The 23,348-nt window shown below is 45.8% G+C and overlaps 1 protein-coding gene and 1 long non-coding RNA gene across 2 annotated transcripts; one reads left to right on the top strand and one right to left on the bottom strand.

Annotated features, from left to right (window-relative positions):
- The first annotated feature begins 2,281 nt into the window (after window positions 1-2,281).
- LOC130862283 (60S ribosomal protein L24-like) lies at window positions 2,282-2,788 on the top strand. Its single transcript, XM_057751825.1, has one exon. It carries the CDS (start codon window positions 2,282-2,284, stop codon window positions 2,753-2,755), a length of 474 nt encoding a protein of 157 aa, XP_057607808.1. The 3' UTR covers window positions 2,756-2,788.
- An 8,764-nt stretch (window positions 2,789-11,552) lies between these two features.
- On the bottom strand, window positions 11,553-23,215 carry LOC130862448 (uncharacterized). Its single transcript, XR_009055637.1, has 3 exons — window positions 23,032-23,215; window positions 18,901-19,059; window positions 11,553-11,687 (listed from the first exon to the last, which is right to left on the bottom strand). It is a non-coding gene; the product is annotated as an uncharacterized LOC130862448 (long non-coding RNA).
- Window positions 23,216-23,348: the final 133 nt, after the last annotated feature.

Below are 23,348 nucleotides of genomic sequence, written 5' to 3'. Positions count from 1 at the left end.
AGAGGAGCGAATGGGGGAGGGGAGCATGGGATATGGGGGAGGGACATGAAGAAGTGGATGGGGGGAGGTTGCGACCAGGATGTAAAATAAATAGATGAGTAAAAAAATGTTTTTTATTATAAGAGTTGCCATGGTCATGGTGTCTCTCCATAGCAGTAAAACCCTAAGACAGCTACCTAGTTGATTCAAACCAGCCTGGGTTACATGAAGACCATTCTAAAAAGAAAAAGTTAAAAATGAAACAAAAAGAAAAAGAAAAAATTCTAACCCGCAGTACCTCAGAACATTATTGAAGATAGGGTCATTGTAGGTATCATTAGTGAAGGTAAGGTCACACCAGAGTGTGACTGGTGGCCCACAAGGGGAGGAGGGGCACGTACCGCACACCATGATGTTGGAAATGAAGAGATGTGCCTGCAAGCCAAGGAACGCAGGGAGAGTTGGTGGACCTGAGCTAGCAACAGGCAGAACAGAGCTTCAGGCCTCAGATCCTCCTAGAAGGAACGAATCCTGTCAACCTGCCAAGTTCATATCTGACCTCCAGATCCCAGAGCTGTGAGAGAATGGGTATCTGTTGTTCTGAAGCACCCACGGGGCACAGCGGTGCATGCCTGGGTATCTGTTGTTCTGAAGGACCCCACAGGGCACAGCGGTGCATGCCTGGGTATCTGTTGTTCTGAAGGACCCCACAGGGCACAGTGGTGCATGCCTGTTATCCCAGCTATTCAGGGCGTCTGATGTCTTTGAGCCTATGAGTTCAAGAACAGACTGAACAACATACCTAGATGTTGGGAGCACAGCACGAAGGTCCGTGTGCCCACAGATCTCCAGAGAAACCAGGAAGGCTAAGCACTGGGATTGTCTTTCCAATGGGAAAGATGAAAAACCTGCTCTTCCATCCAGAAAGCTAGAATTGGAGATGATTGACAGCCTGGTGATGTGCATTATCTGCTGGGCCAGGCCATATCAACCTACAGGGCCTACAACCAGGACCGGAAGTGGCTAACGGTTCAAATGACCTCTATGCTTTCGATATGATTGAGACCGGGCCAGACGCTTCCTTAGGCCCTTAAGCTAGTATAAGTAGCCTAGCTCTAGACCCATCTTCTTGGAAGAAATGACACGTAGCCTGAGTGGGGCTTCGATGTAATTATACTTCCTTGTGCACCAGGGACTATATTACACCCGAAACTTTTTTTCCATATTATACTGTATTTAAGTTTGTTGGGAATGAATCACCTGGGATCAGACCCCTGAAATCTTGATCCGGGTTGACAGAGTCGATCTGAACTGAGTTTTCTCCATTCTTCAAGGTTCGCTCCCCTGCCTACCATGACCACCTGCAGAGTCCCCCTTACCTAGACCACATTCCAAAATCAAAAGTGAAAAGTGACTAAGTGCCTGCTTTGTGTCCATTTGTTATAGGGGCTGTAGGAAAAGGCACATAAGCTGTGTGTCCCCAGCCGCAAAATTCAAAATCTGAAATGAGACAAATGCCAGGATTCTCTAAGCACTCACACGGCTCCACAAGCGAGGAATTCCTCACGTGAGAGGTCACGGTCAAAATGAAGGTACGCAAATTAATAATAGCGGAGATGACAAAGTTGACAGTCTTGGGTTTTTTTTTTTTTTCAAGAAAATCTGCGTAGACTTGGGTGCCATTCCCAAGATATTTCACTGTCTCTATGTGCAGATATTCCAAAGTAAAAATAAGACCTGAAATATAGAACACTTCTAAGCCCAGCATGGTGGCCCTCACCTTTAATCCCAGTACTTGGAAACAGAGGCAAGAGGCTCTCAGTGAGCTCCAGGCTACACAGGGCTACGTAGTGAGACCCTGTCTCCCCCAAAAAAGTGAGGTACAGAGATAGATTCCTGGAGCTTACTTGAGCCAGTCCAGACACCAGCTGGTAAGGTTCACCAAAAAGGCTGTTGCCCTGTTGCAAAAAAAAAAAAGAAAGAAAGAAAGAAAGAAAAAAGAAAAAAAAAGATGGAGGCTGGGCAATGGTGGCGCATGCCTTTAATCCTAGAACTTGGGAGGCAGAAGAGTGGATCTCTATCAGTTTCAGGCCAGCCTGGTCTACAAAGTGAGTTCCAGGATAGCTTGGGCTACATAGTGAAACCCTGTCTTGGAAAAAAAAAAGGGGGGGGGGGACAATTGATAAATAGCTCTGGACTCCACATGTACATACAACACACATAAGATTATGAAGCAAGGGTTTTCTCATAATTCTTTCTTTCTCTTCGCCATTTTTCCTCCGGCCGGGTGGCAGCTTCCATCATGAAGGTCGAGCTGTGCAGTTTCAGCGGGTACAAGATCTACCCCGGACACGGGCGGTGCTACGCCAGGACCGACGGGAAGGTTTTCCAGTTTCTTAATGCAAAATGCGAGTCCGCATTCCTGTCCAAAAGGAATCCCCGGCAGATAAACTGGACTGTCCTGTACAGAAGAAAACACAAAAAAAGACAGTCGGAAGAAATTCAAAAGAAAAGAACCCGCCGCGCAGTCAAATTCCAGCGGCCCATCACTGGTGCATCCCTTGCTGATATAATGGCCAAGAGGAATCAGAAACCAGAAGTTAGGAAAGCCCAGCGAGAGCAGGCCATCAGGGCTGCCAAGGAAGCAAAAAAGGCTAAGCAGGCATCCAAGAAGACCGCAATGGCTGCTGCCAAGGCCCCCACAAAAGCAGCACCTAAACAAAAGATTGTGAAGCCTGTGAAGGTCTCTGCTCCCCGAGTTGGTGGAAAACGCTAACTTGGTAGATCAGAGTTTTGAATAAAGTCCATTTCAAACTCAAAAAAAAAAAAAAAAAAAAGATTATGAAGCAAGCCTGAGCAACATATTGAAACCTCATCTTAAAGGAAAAAAGAGAAAGAGAGAGAAACAAAGAAAGAAAGAAAGAAAGAAAGAAAGAAAGAAAGAAAGAAAGAAAGAAGAAAAGGAAAGAAAAGGTTGGACCTAATGACATAGGTTTATAATTCAGCTACTCAGGAGGCTGAGACAATAACCAAAAGTTCAAGATCAGCCTGAATAATTTAGCAAGACCCTGTCTCAGATCTTAGAACAGTGTTAGGGAGCACAGTAGTGGAGCACTTGCCTGACACTGTGCAGAGCCCTAGGTTCATTCCAGCACCATAAGGGGAGCACGGGAGAGAGGAAATGAGGGAGGAAGATGGTGGGGTCCTAACCCCCACCACCTCAGATTGTGACCTCATCGGGAGATAGCTTCTTTACAGACACACTCAAGTTAAAACTAAAGTTGTTAGGGTAGACTCTAAGCCAATATAACTAGTGTCTTTATAAAAAGAGGTGAAAATCGTGCGCAGAGAGACGTGCATAGAAAGGAAGTCAAATGGGGTCACAGGCAAAATGGCCATTTACAAACCAAGGCAAGAGGTCTGATAGACCGGTCCTTGGCAGCCTTCAGGGGGAAAAAAGTGCTTGGGGCTGGAGAGATGGCTCAGTGGTTAAGAGTACTGGCTGCTCTTGCAGAGGTCCAGAGTTCAATTCCCAGCAACCACATGGTGGCTCACAGACATCTATAATGAGATCTGGTGCCCTCTTCTGGCATACATGGAGGCAGAAGTTGTATATATAATAAATCTTTTTAAAGAAAGAGAGAGACAGAGACAGAGACAGAGAGAAAGAGAACAACCAGTCCTGCTTGACATCATGGTTTTTATTTCCATCCTGCAGCACGGAGGGACAAGGACTTTCTGTTGCTAAGCCACCCTCTTTGCTGTCCATTGTGGGAGAAGCCACAACGTTTATCCTTTCCCACCCTATTCTCTTCACAGGACCCCTTTACCATGTTCCCGCTGAAGGAAAAGTATATTTGATAGGAGCAAGATAAGAATGGCCATTCTCAGCCGGGCGATGGTGGCGCATGCCTTTAATCCCAGCACTCGGGAGGCAGAGGCAGGCGGATCTCTGTGAGTTCGAGACCAGCCTGGTCTACAGAGCTAGTTCCAGGACAGGCTTCAAAGCCACAGAGAAACCCTGTCTCGAAAAACCAAAAAAAAAAAAAAAAAGAATGGCCATTCTCACCCTGTGCTTCCCTGTCCTCCACCACCTCACTGCGTCTCTGCGTGCTGCTGAATCCCAACAGGGCAGAGTTGGATGTCACTGCAGACAGATGAAGCAGTTTCTCATATCCATTTTCCAAAAAGAAAGAAGTTCAGCCTGGTAACAGCCTTCCCTCTCCCCAATCCTGGTACAGCAGGGGCTCTGAACATGAGCCCTGCCGCCTTCCTGATTTTTGGCGTATTAGCGCCACCCAGCGGTGAGGCTGAGTTGCACATGCATGCTCAGAAAGCTCCTAAGACTCAAATCCTCATTGTGGGATGGGATCACCAAATCACCTAAGTGCTACTGTTGTCTGATAAAGGTCTGCACTTGAACCTTATTCTTCTTTTGAGGCAAGAAATCTACCAGGTGGGAGCTGAAGAGATGGCTCAGAGGTTAAGAGACCTGGATGCAAAACGTGGTGCTGCAAGCTTTTAATCCCAGCACTAAGGAGACAGAGGCAGGAGGATCTCTCAATTCAAGGCCAGCCTGGTCTACAGAGAGTGAGTTCCTGGACAACTAATGCTACACAGAGAAACCCTGTGTTTTAAAACCAAAACCAAAACAAGCAAACAAAAAGAGCCTGGGTGCTCCTCCAGAGAACTAGGGTTCAATTCCCACATGCACATAGTGGCTCTCACCAATATTTCCAGCACTCAGGAGTCTGAGGAACAATGATTCTTATAAGTTCAAGGCCAATATGGGCTACATAGCAAGCTCCAGAACAGTCTGGACTCTAGCATGAGTTTGTCTCAAGAAACAGACAAAAATGTTGGTAAAATAGAGACTTTGTACCTTCCTGTCTTTGTCTACTGGGTTGTCATAACAAAAACCACAGACTGTGAGTTAGAGAATGGAAATCAGCCGGGCGGTGGTGGCGCACGCCTTTAATCCCAGCACTCGGGAGGCAGAGGCAGGCGGATCTCTGTGAGTTCGAGACCAGCCTGGTCTACAAGAGCTAGTTCCAGGACAGGCTCCAAAGCCACAGAGAAACCCTGTCTCGAAAAACCAAAAAAAAAAGAATGGAAATCATTTTCTCACAGTTCTAGGGCCTGGAAGTTCGAGTTGATGGAGCCCCTGGTGGAAGTCATCTTCCTGGCTGTAGCCAGCGGCCTTCTAGCTGTATCCTCACCCGGAACAGAGAAGTCTGGCATCTTTCTGATCTCAGAGCAGCAGCCACCAGCTAGAGTCTTTCCCTAGGAGTCCATTTGGTCATGTTCTATTTGGCTCTATAGATTTCTCCAAAGATACCAGGCTAGGCTTCAGCATATGAATCTCAAGGGGTAGTGTGTTTTAATGCCTCATGTGGTGGTTTGAATGGGAATGGCCCCCAATGACTCATGTGTTTGAATGCTTGGCCCACAGGGAGTGGCACTATTAGGAGGTGTGGCCTTGTTGGAGGAAGTGTGTCACTGGGGTAAGGGGGCAGGCTTTGAGATCTTATATGCTCAGATTATGCCCAGTGTGGACGCAGACTCCTGCTGCCTGTGGATCAAGATGCAGAACTCTCAGCTCCTTCTCCAGCACCATGTCTTCCTGCACACTGCCATGTTTCCTGCAATGATGGACTAAACCTCTGAAACTGTAAGTCAGCCTCAATTAAATGTTTCCTTTTATGGGGCTGAAGAGATAGCTCAGCAACTGGGAGCACTGGCTACTCCTCCAGACAGAGGACCCTGGTTCAATTCCCAGCACCCATATGGCAGCTCACAACTGTCTGTAATTCCAAGATCTGACACTTTCACACAGACATACATTGAGGCAAAACACACTTGTACATAAAATTAAAATCAATTATTTAAAATAATGTTTTCTTTTATAAGAGTTGCTGTGGTCATGATATCTCTTCAAGGAAATAAAATCCCATGGGGGCTGGAGAGATGGCTCAGAGGGTAAGTGCACTGGCTGCTCTTCCAGAGGTCCTGAGTTCAATTCCCAGCAACCACATGGTAACTCACAACCATTTGTAATGAGACCTGGTGCCTTCCTTGCCAGCAGTACATTGTATGCTTAAAAAATAAATAAATCTTTAAAAAAAAGAAAAGAAAGAAAGAAAGAAAATCCTAACTAAGACACCTAGAATTCATGGCTCATGTCTTGAATCCCAATACTGGGGAGGCAGAGGCAGAAAAATCACTGGGACTTGTTGGTTAGTCATCCTCACCAAATCAGTGAGCTCCAGGATGATGAAAAGACCTTAACTCTAGCCAGGTGGTGATGGTGCACACCTTTAATCCCAGCACTCGGGAGGCAGAGGCAGGAGGATCTCTATGAGTTCAAGGTCAGCCTGGTCTACAAAGTGAGTTCCAGGACAGGCTCCAAAGCTACAGAGAAATCCTGTCTCACAAAAAAAACAAACAAAAAATATCTTAACTCTAGAAGTGGAGGGCTGAGGAAAGCACCCAGGGTTGACCTGTGGCCACCACATGTGCACACACAGGTATACCCACCTACCGCCAAGCACACACAAGCGATAGTTTTGAAGAGACACGGGCCGGTCCACACAACCCACGCACTAAACTCTGACATACTGGCATTTCCTGGACCTTTCTTTTTTTCTCTCTCTCCTTTTTTTTTTTTTTAGGTGTCTTCCTCTTGTCTAGGCTGGCTGGAACTTCTAGGCTTAAGTCTGTCACTAACCTCAGCAGGCATAGTCCCCCTGGCCTGACTCGTGGGCCTTCATTAAAATGGCCACACCGGGACTATCTCCTCCTCCCTGCAGCCTGCCTTCTCCCTCCAAATTTTCCAACCTCTGACCCTGAAGGTGCAATAACGAGAGATTGCCAAGTGTATTGCCTGCGATCCGAATACAAGATGTTCCTGTGCTAGAGGAAAGAGCCTGGAACTTCTGATGGAATCACACTCCTGCCAAGCCCGGGAGGTGGCTTAGGGCCATTGCTCTACCAAAAGCGAATTCTCATGATCGTGAGACCCTAAGCACACTTGACTTGTTTACCTGTGCCACACACAGTAAAGACAAATCTGAGGGTTCGTGGTCTAGCCTCTCTTCAGACCATTGTAGCCTCTAACCCCTGGTCAATCTCCACCACATCTTACCCAGAATGCCCTGCGCGATAAATACATATCTACTCCAAAGCAGCCATTGGGGCAGGTATGGTGGCATGTGCCTTTAATCCCAGCACTCTGGAGGCAGGGGTGGGTGGATTTCTCTGAATTGAGGCTGGCCTGATCTATATGGAAAGTCCCAGTCTGGCCAGGTGTGCACAGTGAGACCTGTCTCAAAACAGAAGAAAAGGAGGGAATTGGGGTAGACAAAATGGCTCAGTGAGTAAAGGTTCTTGCTGCCAAGACTAAATTTGATCCTTGAACCCACAAGATAGAAGGAAAGAATATATATATGTGTGTGTGTGTGTATGTATACACACACACATATATGCTGTCCTTTGAACTTCACGTGTATCATGTGAATTTACCATGGCATGTATATCTCCTTCCAGATAGACAGACAGACAAACAGATAGACGTAATTTTAAAAGAGAAAGAGAGAAAATGGGTAGCTGTACACACCAGGCACTGTGCTGGGCCCCAGCAGTGCAGAGCAAAGAACCACAGCCTGCTCTCATAGGATCTACTTTTGGTGACAGGTTAGATGGTGGATAAACAGTGACACAATTAGAACTGGCCGTGTTGGGGACAGGCTCCTGTGCCCTGAGAGCTGCCCAGGAAAGGGCTCTAGATGGGGTAGAAACAAGGAAGGAAGAAAGAGGAGCATGGGTGATTCCTGAGCTGCCTATAGGGCGAAGAGCCAAGTTCACATGGCTTTTGGAAGATGAGAGTGCAATACACTTAACACAAACAGTTTACACTCCAGCTGTCTCTGCACAGAGGGTCCTTTGCAAGGCTTCGGGGAAGGCGCCGGTCAGGAGGCTCGACTGGGGAGGGATGAGTTCCATGTTCACTCTGGTTGTTGGCAGGATTAAACCTCCTGGCAGATGTAGGACTCATGGAGTCAAGCGCCTTGCTCCTTGGTTTGGTTCGTGCCACACACACCTCCATCAAACTCCAGAGCCGATACTTTCTGGGTAAGTGTTCTACTCCTGAAATTGTTTCAGGATTTTTTTTTTTTTTTTGAGGAAACATTAAAAACAAAAACATTTGTTGAGCTGGGCTTGGTGGCTCACACCTAAAATTCCAGTGCTCAAAAAGCTGACCCGGGACTGTGAGTTTCCAAGACAACCTGTGCTTCAGTAAAATCCTGTCTCCAAAACAAAAACCAACGAACAAGAAAACCAGCTACAGCCATAGTGGTTACCCCTGCAAGCCTGGCACTGAGGACGTGGAGGCCGCAGGATCTGGAGTTACAGGCCAGCCTCAGCCACAGAGGGAGTTAGAAACCGGGGCTACATGAGATCTTGTCAGACAGACAGAGAACGAGAGAGAGAGAGAGACAGAGAGAGAGACAGAGAGAGAGAGAGAAAGCCAGATCTATTTACCCCTAAATGAGGAAGGTAGAGACCAAAGAAATAGTCTGATGGCTCAAATTTGGTGATCGAATGAGTTTATCCCAGTGACCTGGAGGATCATGGGCGATTCAGAGCAGTCGTTTGTTTGAAAACTCCCATCCCTGACTGTCAAACTCCCTAATTTATGTGGCTCAAAGTCTACAGCAGAATTCAGGCAAACCTGGCTCAGAGCGCCCCCTAGTCTTGAAGCAAGATGTAAGGCCAGCACTACTACAGTGCTGGTACTCCATTCACCTGGCAGCTAGCTTCCTTCTTCCAAGTCAGTGACCGGGAGGCAGGGACTGGACACAGACATGGGACTACAGCATTTTCTAGGTGAACACTCTGCTCCTGAGCTTGTTGTGCGACTTTTTTAGGGAAGATATAAAGGAAACATCTATGCTCCCCAATGAGCAGAGTAAGGACTGACCATAAAAAGTCTAATGTAACTTAAGGACAGGAATGGCCTCCTGCACCTTTGCTGTATTCTACTGGTTAGGAAGAAGCCTGAGGGTGTGACATCACATCACCCACACTAAGGTTGTGACAACCGGAGGAGGGCTCTTGAGCTTCACCTGGTATCTGTTTGCCAGAAAGGAACAACCAGGAAAAAAGAGAGGCCTGTGTAACGGCCCTGTGACAGGAAGAAGCATGGCCATCAGACAGCAAGGAGAAAGTGAGAGGGAGCAGGTGGATGAGAAGGACACTCTACCGGACTTTTTCTTTTTTATTCTCAAGGTTTATTTATGTGTACTGGTGTTTTACCTGCATGTCTGTCTACGCATCATGTGTCTGCAGTACCCATAGAGGCCAGAAGAGGGCATCCGTCCTTTGAAACTGGAGTTAGAGGCGGCCATGAACTGTCCTGTGGGTGTTGAGAATCAAACCTGGATCCTTGGTGTGAACAACAAGTACTCTTAACTGCTGAGCCATTTCTCCAGGACCTTCACAGGGCTTCTCAACTTCCAAGAGAAATGGAGCGCTATGGAAGAGAGGGTGGGGACGGAACCCAACATACACTGCCAGTCCCTGACACTGTAGATGAACGGCCCCATCCAGAACCATCCAGTAGGCAAGGAGTTGATGCTAAGGCAGATGGACCCCACAGTCAGCTGGGCAGTCCATGAGGGTAAGCTTGATTCAGCACTGAGCCTGGAGCCAGTTCTGCCGTTGAGTGGATATGTGAGAATAAATTACTCAATGGATCAATAAAAAGCCAGGTGGCTTGTCCACACCTTGCTCAGGGAATTAGATTCCTGATAGGCTGGCCTGTCTTCTACTCTGAGCCCCACTATGCCCACCTGTACATTATTCCCCTTGACAACCTTGGGATCCACCCAAGAGATGGCGTAAGTTCCTGGGACAGCAACCCTTGCCTCAACTTGGCAAGCACTGTCCTTGGCTAGAAGGCTTAGTACACAGTGTGCCCTGCCTGTGGGCTCAGGCGGGAGCAGGGTGTGGCCCAATACTCGTTGTTTGGATGACTGTGCATTTCCATTCCAACCGTGCTATGCTTTCCCAGTTGGAACGGAATCTCTCATATCCAGCACATTCCAGCAGACGCAATGTGACTGCTCTGGGCTCTAACCTTGCTTTCATCCTGCAGGCCTGGGGCTTCTATTGATCTGGAGAATCTGAGTTGGGTCTGTAGAATCCTCTAGTAAATGCCAGGATGGAGAAAAAGAAAGAGAGGAGAGACAGGTTGCCTGGTAGCCAGGAGATACAAAACTGGATCCAAGAACCCCCATTACCAGGACTATGTAACCTTAAGCAAGCTATACCCCTTTCCTCTGGCACTGTGGGACAGACAGACATAGTGCGGTTCTGCCTACTCCGCTACAGCTTTGGTACCTTCTAGGAACTTCCTGGATCTGTTTGATGCCAGCCAAACCTTTGCTGGCCCTCACATGAATCCTCAGAAGCATGTTCCATGAGGAATGGGTTTTCTCTCCAGAATTTTCAGACTCCAGGCTTGCAGCTGGTGGGGAGCGAGTGCCCGGGCACCATGAACCATCCCCAACAACCCTGGGAAATTTTTAGGGCTGGGAGATGATGGAGTCAATAAAGTATTTAACAGGTTGGAGAGATGGCTCAGCGGTTAAAAACACTGGGTTGCTCTTCCACAGGACCCGGGTTCAATTCCCAGTATTCACATGGGAGCTCACAACTGTTTGTAACTCCAGTTCTGAGGGATCCGACACCTTCTCACAGACATACATGCAGGCAAAACACCTGTGGTGGTTTGGGGAAAAAATGGCCCCAAAGGGAGAGCCACTATTAGGAAGTTTGTCACTGTGGGGGCGGGCTCTGAGGTCTCTTTTCTCAAGTTTCACTAGTGTGACCTTCCATTGACTTTCTGTCGCCAGAAAGATGTACCACTCTCAGCTCCAGCACCACATCTGCCGGCACACCGCCATGCTTCCTGCCAAGATGATGATGGGCTAAACCTCTTAAAACTATAAGTGAGCCACCCCAAATAAATGTTTTCTTTATAAGAGTTGTCATGGTCATGGTGTCTCTTCAGAGCAATAAAACCCTAAGACAACACCAATGTATATTAAATAAATAAGTAAATAAAAAATAAAAAAAAGAATGAAGCATGTGCTGACTGAGAAGCCAAGGACAATGGCACTGGGTTTTGATCCTATTGCATGTACTGGGAACCTAGTCTGTTTGGATGCTCACCTTCCTAGACCTGAATGGAGGGGGGGGGGAACCTTGGACTTCCCACAGGGCAGGGAACCCTGACTGCTCTTTTGGACTGGAGAAGGAGGGGGAGGGAGGAGGGGGAAGGAAATGGGAGGAGGGGAGAAGGTGGAAATTTTTAATTAAAAAAAAAAAAAAGAATGAAGCATGTGCTGTGCAAGCATGAAGACCTGAGGGGAAACTCCCAGAACGCACACAAAAAGCCGGGTGTCAGGGTGCAGCCTTGGAATCCCAGCACTGGAGAGTCCCTGGGTCTCCTTGGCCAGCTAGCCTTGCTGAATCAGGAAGCTCCAAGCTCAGCGAAGATGAAGGAAGAGGTTGATGAGATGGCTCAGCTGCTAAAGGCACTTGCCAGCAGGATCGGTGACCAGAGTTCAACCCCCAGAACTCACATGAAGGTAGAAGGGGAGAAAATAACTCCACCACGTTATCTTCCGACTTCTCCATGCATGCTGTGGGATTCAAATGTGCACACACATGCATACATTAATAGTAACAATTTTTTAAAAAAGAAAATTTACAATGGAAACATCAACAACAAAAAAAGAAAGAAAAGAAAAAAGAAAGGTAGAGAACAATTTTATTTATTTATTTATTTTTTTGGTTTTTCGAGACAGGGTTTCTCTGTGGTTTTGGAGCCTGTCCTGGAACTAGCTCTTGTAGACCAGGCTGGTCTCGAACTCACAGAGATCCACCTGCCTCTGCCTCCCGAGTGCTGGGATTAAAGGCGTGCGCCACCACCGCCCGGCTGATAGAGATCAATTTTGAGGAAGAGGCCTGAGTATTTACCTCTAGTCTACACACACAGACACACAGACACACAGACACACGCACGCACGCGCACGCACACACAGAGCACAAGTAATTTTTCCAAGTACCCAGGTCACTTTGGCAAGCTAGTTATCTGGAACTGCTTCCTCCTTGGTAAAATAGAAGTGATAATTCCTACTCTGGAGGGCAGGTGGGGAGTCTTAATTAAGGTGTCTATTAAAACACCGCGGTCAAATATAACTTGTGGAGGAAAGGGTTTATCTCATCTTACAGCTTGTGGTCCACCATGTGGAAGTCAGGGCAGGAACGAAAGGACCTGGAGGCCGAAGCTGGCAGAGGCTATGGAGGAGTGCTGCTTACTGGCTAACTTCTCAGGGTTTGCTCAGCTTCTTCCCCCACTCCCTCCAAATAGGCTTTCTCTGTGCAGTGCTGGCTGTCCTGAAACTAGCTCTGTAGACCAGCTGACCTCAAACTCACAGAGATCAGCCTGCCTCTGCCTCCCAAGTGCTAGGATTAAAGGCGTGCACACCACTATCTAGCTACAGCTTGTGTTCTCTCTCTCTCTCTCTCTCTCTCTCTCTCTCTCTCTCTCTCTCTCTCTCTCTCTCTCTCTCTCCTCTCTCTCGTTTTTTGTTTTTCGAGACAGGATTTCTCTGTAGTTTTGGAGCCTGTCCTGGGACTAGCTCTTGTAGACCAGGCTGTGTTGAAATAGGAGCGGCAGGGCTGCGTCCCCAGCACCCGACCGCCCACATGGCTAGCTTATGTCCCGAAATAATTACATGGAAACTGTATTTTTTTAATTACTGTCTGGCCCATTAGTTCCAACCTCTTATTGGCTAGCTCTTACATATTGATCTAACCCATTTTTAATATTCTGTGTAGCACAACGAGTTGGCTTACTAGGGAAGATCTTAACCTGCGTCTGTCTGGAATGGGAGAATCATGGCGACTCCTGACTCAGCTTTTTTCTCCCAGCATTCTCTTCTGTTTACTCCACCCACCTAAGGTTTGGCCTATCAAATGGGCTAAGGCAGTTTTCTTTATTAGTTAACCAATGAAAGCAACAGATAAAATACAAGAACCACCTCCATCAAGGCTGACCTCAAACTCACAGAGATCTGCCTGCCTCTGCCTCCCGAGTGCTAGGATTAAAGGCGTGCGCCACCACTGCCCAGCCAGCTTGCCTTCTTATATCATCACCTAGGGCCTCCTGTTCAGGGGTGGCACTGAGCCCTCCCATATCAATCACTACTTAATAAAAATATACTACAGACTTGCCCACGAGCCAAGCTGGTGAACACTTTTTTTCAATTGAGGAATCCTCTTCCAAAATGAGTCTAGGCTGCCTCAAGCTGACATAAAAACTAGCACCCTCCAGCTCCTAGGATGCCAGACAGGATCTCTGAAAGCCATGCGGTGCCTCAGTGCCTGGACACAGTGACATCATGATTGGCTTCTCAGCAGTCCTTGACTTCTGCTCAAGGTGCAGTGAGTTCTGCAGCGGTGCTGGTGAGGGATAGATGCTGAGGGGCACCATGATCTCTTTAAGAATTAGGGCCAGCAGCAGGCAGGGCAGAGTGCAGGGGGAGTGCAGAGAGAGGGTGCAGAGGGAGAGGGTGCAGAGGGAAGGAGTGCAGAGTGGGGGAGGTGCAGAGGGAGGGAGTGCAGAGGGGGTGCAGAGGGAGGGTGCAGAGGAAGGGTGCAGAGGGAGGGTAAAAGGGAGGGAGGATGCAGAGAGAGGGTGCAGACAGAGGGAGTGCATCTTCTACCTGATGGAAACCAGAGCTCCTAGCCCAGCTCATCAGGCCATGCCTGCACCTCCTCTAATAAGTCAGGTAACCTCTTTGAGCCTGGGTTTCTTCATCTGTAAAGGATAGATAAGAACAGTAAACAGTCTGCCTCCATCGCAGGGCTGTGGCTCCGGAGATAAACGCTTGCAAAAGTGCTTTGTAAAGTGGAAAATTGTTTTCCAGGATGAGGGACCATCAGCCTTCAGTGATACAGATCTGGTGTGGGTGGCTGAATCGCCTCTGCCCTGGGGAAGTCAGACACAGAGTGAAGGGTGAGTTTGGGGAGACCAAACTGTCAAACCACTGCCTTGGGGACACCTCAGCCACTTTTGGTCACCAAAACTTTAGTTATATGAATGAAATGTAAAACTTCCATGGTTCAGGTGCCTGTAGGGTTTCCGGGATGCATTTTGACAAAACACCAGATGCACATCTAGAGAGTTCTGTGGGGTCCCTGACCTCAAGCTGTCAGGGTAACATCATTCAGACATGTTATTCAACCTGCACACTTAAACCAAGAGGGACCTGCCTACGTGTCTATGACTGACTCCAAGAAAGGACAGAAATATGTTTTCCTTCTAATTTCTTGTTTTGAGAGTTGGGTGGTATTTTTGCTCAGACATGGTCGAGCATGCCTGTGATTTCAGTGCTTTAGAGTCAGAGGTGGGAGAATTACAAATTCAAAGCCAGCCCAGAATACATAGGAAGATCCATCTTTTTTGTTTTGTTTTGATTTTCAAGGCAGGGTCTTATTATGTAGCTCTAAAAAACACTATGTAGACCAGGCTGGAGTCGAAGTCACAGAGATCTGCCTGCCTCTGCCACTACCACTAGACAACAAGGCTCATCTTAAATCTACAGTCGAACAAGCAAAAAAAAAAAAAAAAAAAAAAAAGGAGGAAGAGAGAAGACGTACCATTTCAATGACTAAGTATCAGGAGTGGATGCAGTAGGTGGGAGAGCCCCCGTCAAATATTGTGTGAATATGGCCGAAGTCTGGGAGGTGTGTCTCAGGCAGCCTAGTTCACTGAGCCACACTCTGCCCCTTCAGGTGTGTCTGTAGTTTTCCTCAGTGATGAGCAGCAATGTTGAAGTGTAAACCTAATAAGCTCGTTCCTCCCCAACTTGCTTTTTGGTCATGGCATTTCATCGAAGCAATAGAAACCCTAATTAAGAAAAGTGTTATATCTATCTGGTGAAGCTTTAAGGTTCTGAATATATAAAGAGCTTTCAAGATCCACTAAGTCCAATAACTCAAACGAAAAATGGACAAGTGACTTGTACAGACATTTTCCCAAAGAGAATAGCTAATAGGAATATAGAGGTGCTCAACATTCATAATGAATCATTATGGCAACACAAATCAAACATTCAATGAATTATCACTTTGCTGTCTAAAATAAAAAGACAGGCACACTAAGTGTTAGCAAAGAACTAAACAAAGTGTTTTGCTTAGTTAGAAACAAAAGCATTATACTCTGCTTGAGGGAACATAAAATGGCTCAGCCACCGACAGCGTAAACAAAAGGCAGAGATCTGCAATTTGGGCTTCATTCATCTCATTTGATCCCGCCCCTACTTCCTGTGTCTACCTTTCGCTGCTATTTTCTCTCTTTGGTCTCCAGAATACTGGGAATCTATAATTAAAGATGGATCAAAGAGGGCTAGGTTTTCTTTCTGTAAACCAAATGTTTGGTTAGCCCTCCAGAAATTCAAAAGTAGCATCCAACTTTTCCTCCTCTCTTCAGTTGAAAATTCCCCTTCCTTTGGACCCACCAGTAGTCATAAATGGTTTTTCAAAGGTTAAATTCAGCCTTTTCATTCCCCAGTTCTGGGCCTTTCTAGACTTCAGGGCTGGCAGAGAACTCTTCTTCCTGCATTAAATTTCTAACATCATAAAATCAGCCCCATGCCATGCCTTAGCGAAACCCCAAAGTCCTTCTGTTCATCTTAAGCACCTGCCTGCCTTCTGGAAAGGGGTTAGCGATTCATTCCTTCAGCTAACCCTTCTCATTCCTAGGGCTAACCCCTCTCATTCCTCAGGCTAGCCCCTCTCACTTCTTAGGCTAGCCCCTCTCACTCCTCAGGCTAGCCCCTCTCATTCCTCAGACTAGCCCCCTCTCATTCCTTAGATTAGCCCCTCTCACTCCTTAGGGTTAAGGCTAACCCCTCTTCTTTCTTAGCCATAGTTTCCTCATTTGCAGAATGGGAATGAAGCAGCGGTGCCAGGGCTTGCCATCACTCTCTCACTGTGCAATCAAAGTGTGGTCTAGAGGGTCAGACACCTTCAATTGCAGTGCTTGCCTGAGGGAAGTTGAGTTGTGTCATACACTGAATGAAAGGACATCGCCCCTGGTGAGCATACAAACAGCCATGCTAATCCAGCTGCATCTGTTTGGTCGGGTGCTAATGTTTTTGCCAAAATAAAACAACACCAATGGTCTATGTTTATTTAGCTTTGGAAAATTGTTTTTTTTAACAATGAAAATTTAAATTATGAAGCCGAGCATGGTGGCACATGCTTTTAGTCCCAGCACTTGGGGGACAGAGGCAAAAGGAGGCTAGCCTGGTCTACAGAATGAGTTCCAAGAGAGCCAGGGCTACATAGAAAAACCCTGTCTTGAAAAAAGCGAAACGAAACAAAAAATTAAAATTACAGCTTCAATGACTCTAATTGCTATGAAGCAGCATATAATGGGTTATTGCTTAATGAAGTAACAGAAATGTTAAAGCCATCGTGGCTTTAATTTGCAATGTGGTAATTAGCAGTACTGGTAATCCACACTAACAAGAGCTTCTGGGGGTTCTCTATAATTTACTAGGTTTGAGATAAGGTTTCCTGTATCTCAGGCTAGCCTCAAACTCACTATGTAGCTAAGGATGACCTTGAACTTCGAATCCTCCTTCCTCTACCTCCCCAGTGCTAAGATTACAGTTGTGTGCCACCAAACCCAATTTTATGTGGTACTAGAGACTGAACCCATCTCTTCACACCTGAAGAGTTACATTCCTACCAGCCCCCTTCCCCTCTTTGTCTTTACTTTGGTTTTGAGGTGTGGGGTAGTTTGAATGTCATTAGCACCCATAAACTCATAGGGTGTGGCATTATTAGGAGGTGTGGCTTTGGAGTAGGTGTGGCCTTGTTGGAGGAAGTGTATTGTTATGGGGGGTGGGCTTTAAGGTCTCCTTTGCTCAAGCTTCACTCAGTGTGACACCCAGACCACTTCCTGTTGCTTTTGGGATCAAGATGTAGCTCCTTCTCCACTCAGCTCCTTCTCCAGCCACCATGTCCCACTGTGATGACAATGGACTAAACCTCTGAAACTGTAAGCTACTCAAACGTTTTCCTTTATAAGAGTTGTCATAGCCGGGCAGTGGTGGTGCACGCCTTTAATCCCAGAGGCAGGTGGATCTCTGTGAGTTCGAGGCCAGCCTGGTCTACAAGAGCTAGTTCCAGGACAGGAACCAAAAAGCTACGGAGAAACCCTGTCTCGAAAATCCCCCCCCCCCCAAAAAAAAAAAAAGAGTTGTCATGGTCATAGTGTCTCTTCACAGCAATAGAAATTGTAAAATAATATTCCACAATATTTTCCCCTTTTTGTCTTAAAAAAATGGGTTTTAACTTTAACATCATAGTAAAGTTACATATAACAAGAACAATTATCAAGTAAGGATTACAGTTACATATCCAGTCAATTTGCATTTGGCAAATTCAGAGAATTCTCTTTATTATCTATTCTATCTTGATGAGTCTATAGCTCAGTATCTAATTTACTTTCTATTATAACTAAGGAAAACGGAAACTGTATCTATCTAGTCTTCAACTCCATCAAAGATCCCAGAAGGATATATTACCTGAGTGAACCGGAAGTACAGTGCAAGCCACTTCCAAAACTAAAGAACTGACAGGCATCTGACTGCCTGGCCAGTCATCTAAGGTTCCTCTGGAATGTTGAGGTAACTAATCTTTGGCCTATAGGCCTAGAATATCTGGCAGACTTGTCTACGAAGCAGGAATTCTAAAGGACTGTCTGCCTTGTTTCGGCAAACTTCAGGGTTTTTTTCCTTTGTGTCCTGCTTGTCCAGTTTGTACAACATACTGTCAGCAGTCAAGGCAAGAGTAGTTTCTTTCCCTGTGACTAACTTTGCCATAATAAAAGGAAACTCCATATGGAGGTTTTTCAATGCCCATAATCTTCTCTGAAGTAAATCAATGCTACCAGGAGCAGACCTGTCTCACTGTCATGAAAAGCCCTGGGTTATTAAACATCTTAAATGTCATATTCTGTAGGTCTCTGAAGTATCTGAAGACCATCTATCTAAAATATATCTGTTTAACCTTGAAAACATAACTAACACAACTGTAAGTTTGATTATTATAGATCAAACTATAATTAGACTAACTGCTAATCTGCATTCATAAATGAGTTTCATAAGCACAATATCCCAAAAGAGAGTAGAAAGATATACTGTATATACCTATAACAAAAATAACCTTAAATTTATATAACAAATATATATGACTGCATACCAGAAGAGGGCATCAGATCCCATTAGAGATGGTTGTGAGACAACATATGGTTGCTCAGAATTGAATTTAGGACCTCTGGATGAACAACTGGTGCTCTTAACCTCTGAGCCATCTCTCCAGCCCTTAATTTTTTTGTTTTGTTTTGTTTTTTGATACAGGGTTTCCCTGTGTAGCTTTGGAGCCTGTCCTGGAACTTGCTCTGTAGACCAGGCTGGCTTTGAGCTCACTAATGTCCGCCTTCCTCTGCCTCCCAAGTGTTGGGATTAAAGGTGTATGCCACCACCACCTGGCTACTAAAATCTATAACAATGCAAAATATTTGAAGTTAATAGTTGTCTTTTATCCTATATCCCCACTAAATAATGACAAATATCCATAACCCACCAAATGACCAAAACCATCCACTCTACCTCTTGAGAATGTGAGCATTGTATTCTCTAAACTGCTTCTGTTGTCTGTGGACAAAGGAATCTTTAGTGAACCTGAGAAAATTGATATAATAGTCAAGTCCTAAGGAAATTAGTTATAACATTTGTTGTTCAGTCTCTGTGCAATGGGAAAGCACAGGCTTACCTGCAGTCCTGGCTAGAATAGCCTGTGAGGCTGGACCATCTCAGCCAGCACCCTTGAAGCTGTTCTAGATGCAGAACTCTTAGGAAACTACAACAGAGGCATTCTGAGATGCTGAATTACTTGGACCACTCATTTTTATTGGTGTCTCATTCCCTTGCTCTGAAAAAACACAGACTGTCAAAGGTAATATACATACCTGCATTAACACAAGTATGACTATGCATTGCATACAAGCCGGCCAAAGATGATTTTTTTTTTTGTTTTATGTTTGAGCATGTAAAATAAACATTACCTGTCTTGTAGTTTTTCTAGGTTTAGTTTTTTATATCTGTAGCCAGGATTTTCAGGGGGTCTTCCCCAGTCAAACCTGATCCCTGTCAAACTTGAATGAATCCACAGTCTTTGATTTGCTGTGGAAACAAAAGCATAACCTTTTTCCCAAACAAAAGCATAACCTTTTTCCCAAAGCAATACATTTTTTGATTTTCACTTTAAAGTTAAGGCACTCCTAAAGTATATAGGCTGGTTTAATTCAGTAATCCCCTTCACAATCCCATGTCTCCCAGCAGCTGTTGTTTGCTTATCAGCAATCAAAAAAATTCAAAGACAACACAATACTACACAAGAGCCAAACTCCCTGTGGATTTCCCAACTCTACATGGCTTATTTTATTATTATTATTATTTATAAACTATTTACTTTTTTCTTTGACCGAATATCCATTTTCTTTTCTTTCTTAAACCTATGCACATTTTAAACATACTGTAACCTGCTTAGAGGCCTTTTCCATCTGGATCTGTCTCTACTGTGCATCTCTATCCTTTCTTGTCTGCATGAGCAAAACCTTAAACTGCTAAACTACTGCTGGGTCCTCTGCTGCAGCCTTGGCAGCTGGTTCCACCCTGCCTGGATTTGTAAGCTCACAGCCTTAAGCTTGCCGGCCCAGTCCATTCAAGCCCCTCAGCTCTAAGAAGTGGGTGTCCTGCACTGTGGTAGGCATTTTTATTTAGCTTTTTGTTTCTACTTAATATACTAGCTGTTTAAGTGCTCTGCTATATGGCAGAGCTTCTTAAAGAAACTGTATCCTTTTTTCCTCTCTCTCTTCTTTAACCTTTTCAGGCCCTATGTGAAAATTCAGGCCTCATGTTAGAATGTCAAAATGTACCATGCTGCCGGGCGGTGGTGGTGCACGCCTTTAATCCCAGCACTTGGGAGGCAGAGGCAGGTGGATCTCTGTGAGTTCGAGACCAGCCTGGTCTACAAGAGCTAGTTCCAGGACAGGCTCCAAAGCCACAGAGAAACCCTGTCTCGAAAAACCAAAAAAAAAAAAAAAAAAAAAAATGTACCATGCTTTTTCTTTTAGGCCACCAACCAGTTCCCAAATCATGACATGGAGACTTCTTATTAGTTATGAATGCTCAACTTAGCCTAGGCTCATTTCTGGCAAACTCTTTTTTTTTTTTTTTTTTTTGGTTTTTTCGAGACAGGGTTTCTCTGTGGTTTTGGAGCCTGTCCTGGAACTAGCTCTGTAGACCAGGCTGGTCTCGAACTCACAGAGATCCGCCTGCCTCTGCCTCCCGAGTGCTGGGATTAAAGGCGTGCGCCACCATCGCCCGGCCTGGCAAACTCTTTTAACTTAACCCATTTCTCTTTAGCTACCTTTGTGTCAGGGCTTTTTACTTTTCCTTCCTTCTGTATATCTTACTTTCATTGCTCCTTGCATCTGCTGGCTGTTGGCTGCCTGGCTTCTTGTCCCGGCATCTTCCTAATTCTCTATTCTTTCTCTCCTCTTCTCTCATTTTCTAGATTTCTCTTCCTATTTATTTTCTCTGATAGCCAGCCTTGCCTCTCCCTCTTTTGCCTAGTTATTGGCCGTTCAGCTTTTTATTAGACCAATCAAGTGCCTTAGGCAGGCAAGGTGAAACAAATGCAACACAATTTTACAAAATTAAACAAATACAGCATACACAAAAGCAACACATCTTTGCCCAGCTAAAATAGTATTCCACAACAAGAAACCCTAACTAAGACAGGGTTGTTTGGTTGGAAACTTCACCCCAGCTGCTGATATCCTTATACCCAGAGAGTCCAGAATGTTTGGTTAAGGCTTCATCCCAGCCCCAGGGCATCCCTATACCCAAGGAGTCTGGAATGTTTGAGTGGAAAGTTCTACCCCAAACCCCGTCCCCTGGGAGTTGCCAAAGTCCAGACTCCACCTCAGAGAAAGCCCGCCAAACAGTGACCCCTCCCCAGAGAGGGTCAAGACCACTCCCACAGGCTATTTAAACTGCCCCCCAGAGACCAAACACGTGGCTTCCCTGTCTTCCTTCCCTATCTCCATTCCTAGGGATGGGCCTGGAATGCCACCAGGGCGTGCTGGCATCCATTAAACCTGGGCTTTTTCTAATTCGGTTTGATTTGGTCTCATTTAGATTATTGCGTTGGCAAAGAGGCTTATAAGGCAGTAAAAACTTTTGAAGTGTGTGTATGTGTGTGTGTATGTGTGTGTGTTATAAACATACATGTTCCTTTGGGCTCAGAGCCCAAAGGAGGATTCTGAGGCCCACCATTCTCCCCTGGTTGCCTTGTATATTACTTTGCTTTTTATAGTTTAATAAAGGTCATGACCAAAGGCAACTTGAAGAGGAAATGGCTTATTTCTTCTTAAAGTTTATAGTCCATCATAAATGAAAGTCAGGGGAGGAATTCAAGGCAGGAACTGGAGGCAGGAAGTGAAGCAGAGGCCATGGAGTAGTGCTGCCTACTGGCTTGCTCTCCCAAGCTCTCTTAGCCTGCTTCCTTGTACCATCTCGCACAGCATGAACAGAGGTGGCACCGGCCATAGTGGTCTGGACCCTCCCATAGAAATCATTAATCAAGCCGGGTGGTGGTGGCGCACGCCTTTAATCCCAGCACTTGGGAGGCAGAGGCAGGCGGATCTCTGTGAGTTCGAGACCAGCCTGGTCTACAAGAGCTAGTTCCAGGATAGACTCCAAAACCACAGAGAAACCCTGTCTCAAAAAAACCAAAAAAAAAAAAAGAAATCATTAATCAAGAAATGCCCCCATGGGATTGTCAGCAGGCCCCAATCTGATGAAGACACCTTCTCAGTTGAAGTTCCCTTTCCCAGATGACTCCAGTTTGAGACAGAATTTCAATGAGCTTTGAGTTGGAATGAAAGTCAGCAATTTCCAGCTGTAACTCCTGGTCTCTTCTCTCCACAGCATGGGTGTTACTTTATGTCTGGCTTTTTTTTTTTTTCTTTTTTTTTAAAGACAGGGTTTCCATGGAACTCACTCAATACACAAGGCTGGCCTCAAACTCACAGATCTGCCTGCCTCTGCCTCCCGAGTACTGGGATTAAAGGCATGTACCACCACTGTCAGCCTCATGACTGGTCTTTAAAAAAAAAATCTCTTATTGGGAGAGATGGCTCAGAGGTTAAAAGAATTGCCTGCTCTTCCAAAGATACTGAGTTCAATTCCCAGCAATCACATAGTGGCTCACAACCATCTGTAATGAGGTCTGGTACAGGCATACACGCAGACAGAATATTGTATATTTAATAAATATTAAAAAAATATTTTTTAGCCGGGCGGTGGTGCATGCCTTTAATCACAGCACTTGGGAGGCAGAGGCAGGCGGATCTCTGGGAGTTTGAGGCCAGCCTGGTCTACAAGAGCTAGTTCCAGGACAGGAACCAAAAAGCTACGGAGAAACCCTGTCTCGAAAATCAAAAAAAAAAAAAATATTTTTTAATGTGGACGATAGGGTTTGAACTCAAGTGCTGACGATTGCAAAGTAAGCATCTTACAAGTGGACCTATCTCCTCACCTCCCACTTTTCATTACTTTTTCAGACAGTCTCTTGTATTCGTGACTGGCCTCAAACTAGCTATGTAGCATAGATGGGCCTTAAGAGCGTAACCATCCTGCTTCTATTTTATCGTATGAGTGCTTTATCTGCATGTATGTATGTGCATTAAGAGTGTGTTGCATAGGTCAGAAGATGAGGTCGGATACCCAGTGCTCTAAACCGCTGAGCCATGCGTCCTGCGTCTAGAAGTCTAGAGAACAACTTGCGGGAGTCGGGGTGGGGGGGGGGTGGGGGGGGTGGGGGGGCATTCCAAACCTTGTGGCTTCTGAAGATGGGACTCAGGTCGGCGGCTTGGTGGCAAATACCATTCTTTATCCGCTGAACCATCCACAGGACCCTCCAAAATTATACTTTTAATTATTAGATATAGCTGGGAACCCGAAGTAGGCACCAGGAAATTACTGTTAGTTGACACCTACACACCACACTACAAATAAAAGCGAACGTCACCCACACCCAGCTTAATTTCCATTCGGTCCCTCTGAGCTAAGTCCCGCCCCTCCAAGTCCCGCCCAGCGCACCCTGAAGGCCCCACCCTTCACGCCCACTTCCTGTTTTTGGATTTCCGGGAC

The sequence above is a fragment of the Chionomys nivalis genome, chromosome 19 (genome assembly GCF_950005125.1).
Source record: "Chionomys nivalis chromosome 19, mChiNiv1.1, whole genome shotgun sequence".
NCBI classification, from domain to species: domain Eukaryota; kingdom Metazoa; phylum Chordata; class Mammalia; order Rodentia; family Cricetidae; genus Chionomys; species Chionomys nivalis.
This window is presented reverse-complemented; position numbering and strand designations above follow the sequence as displayed.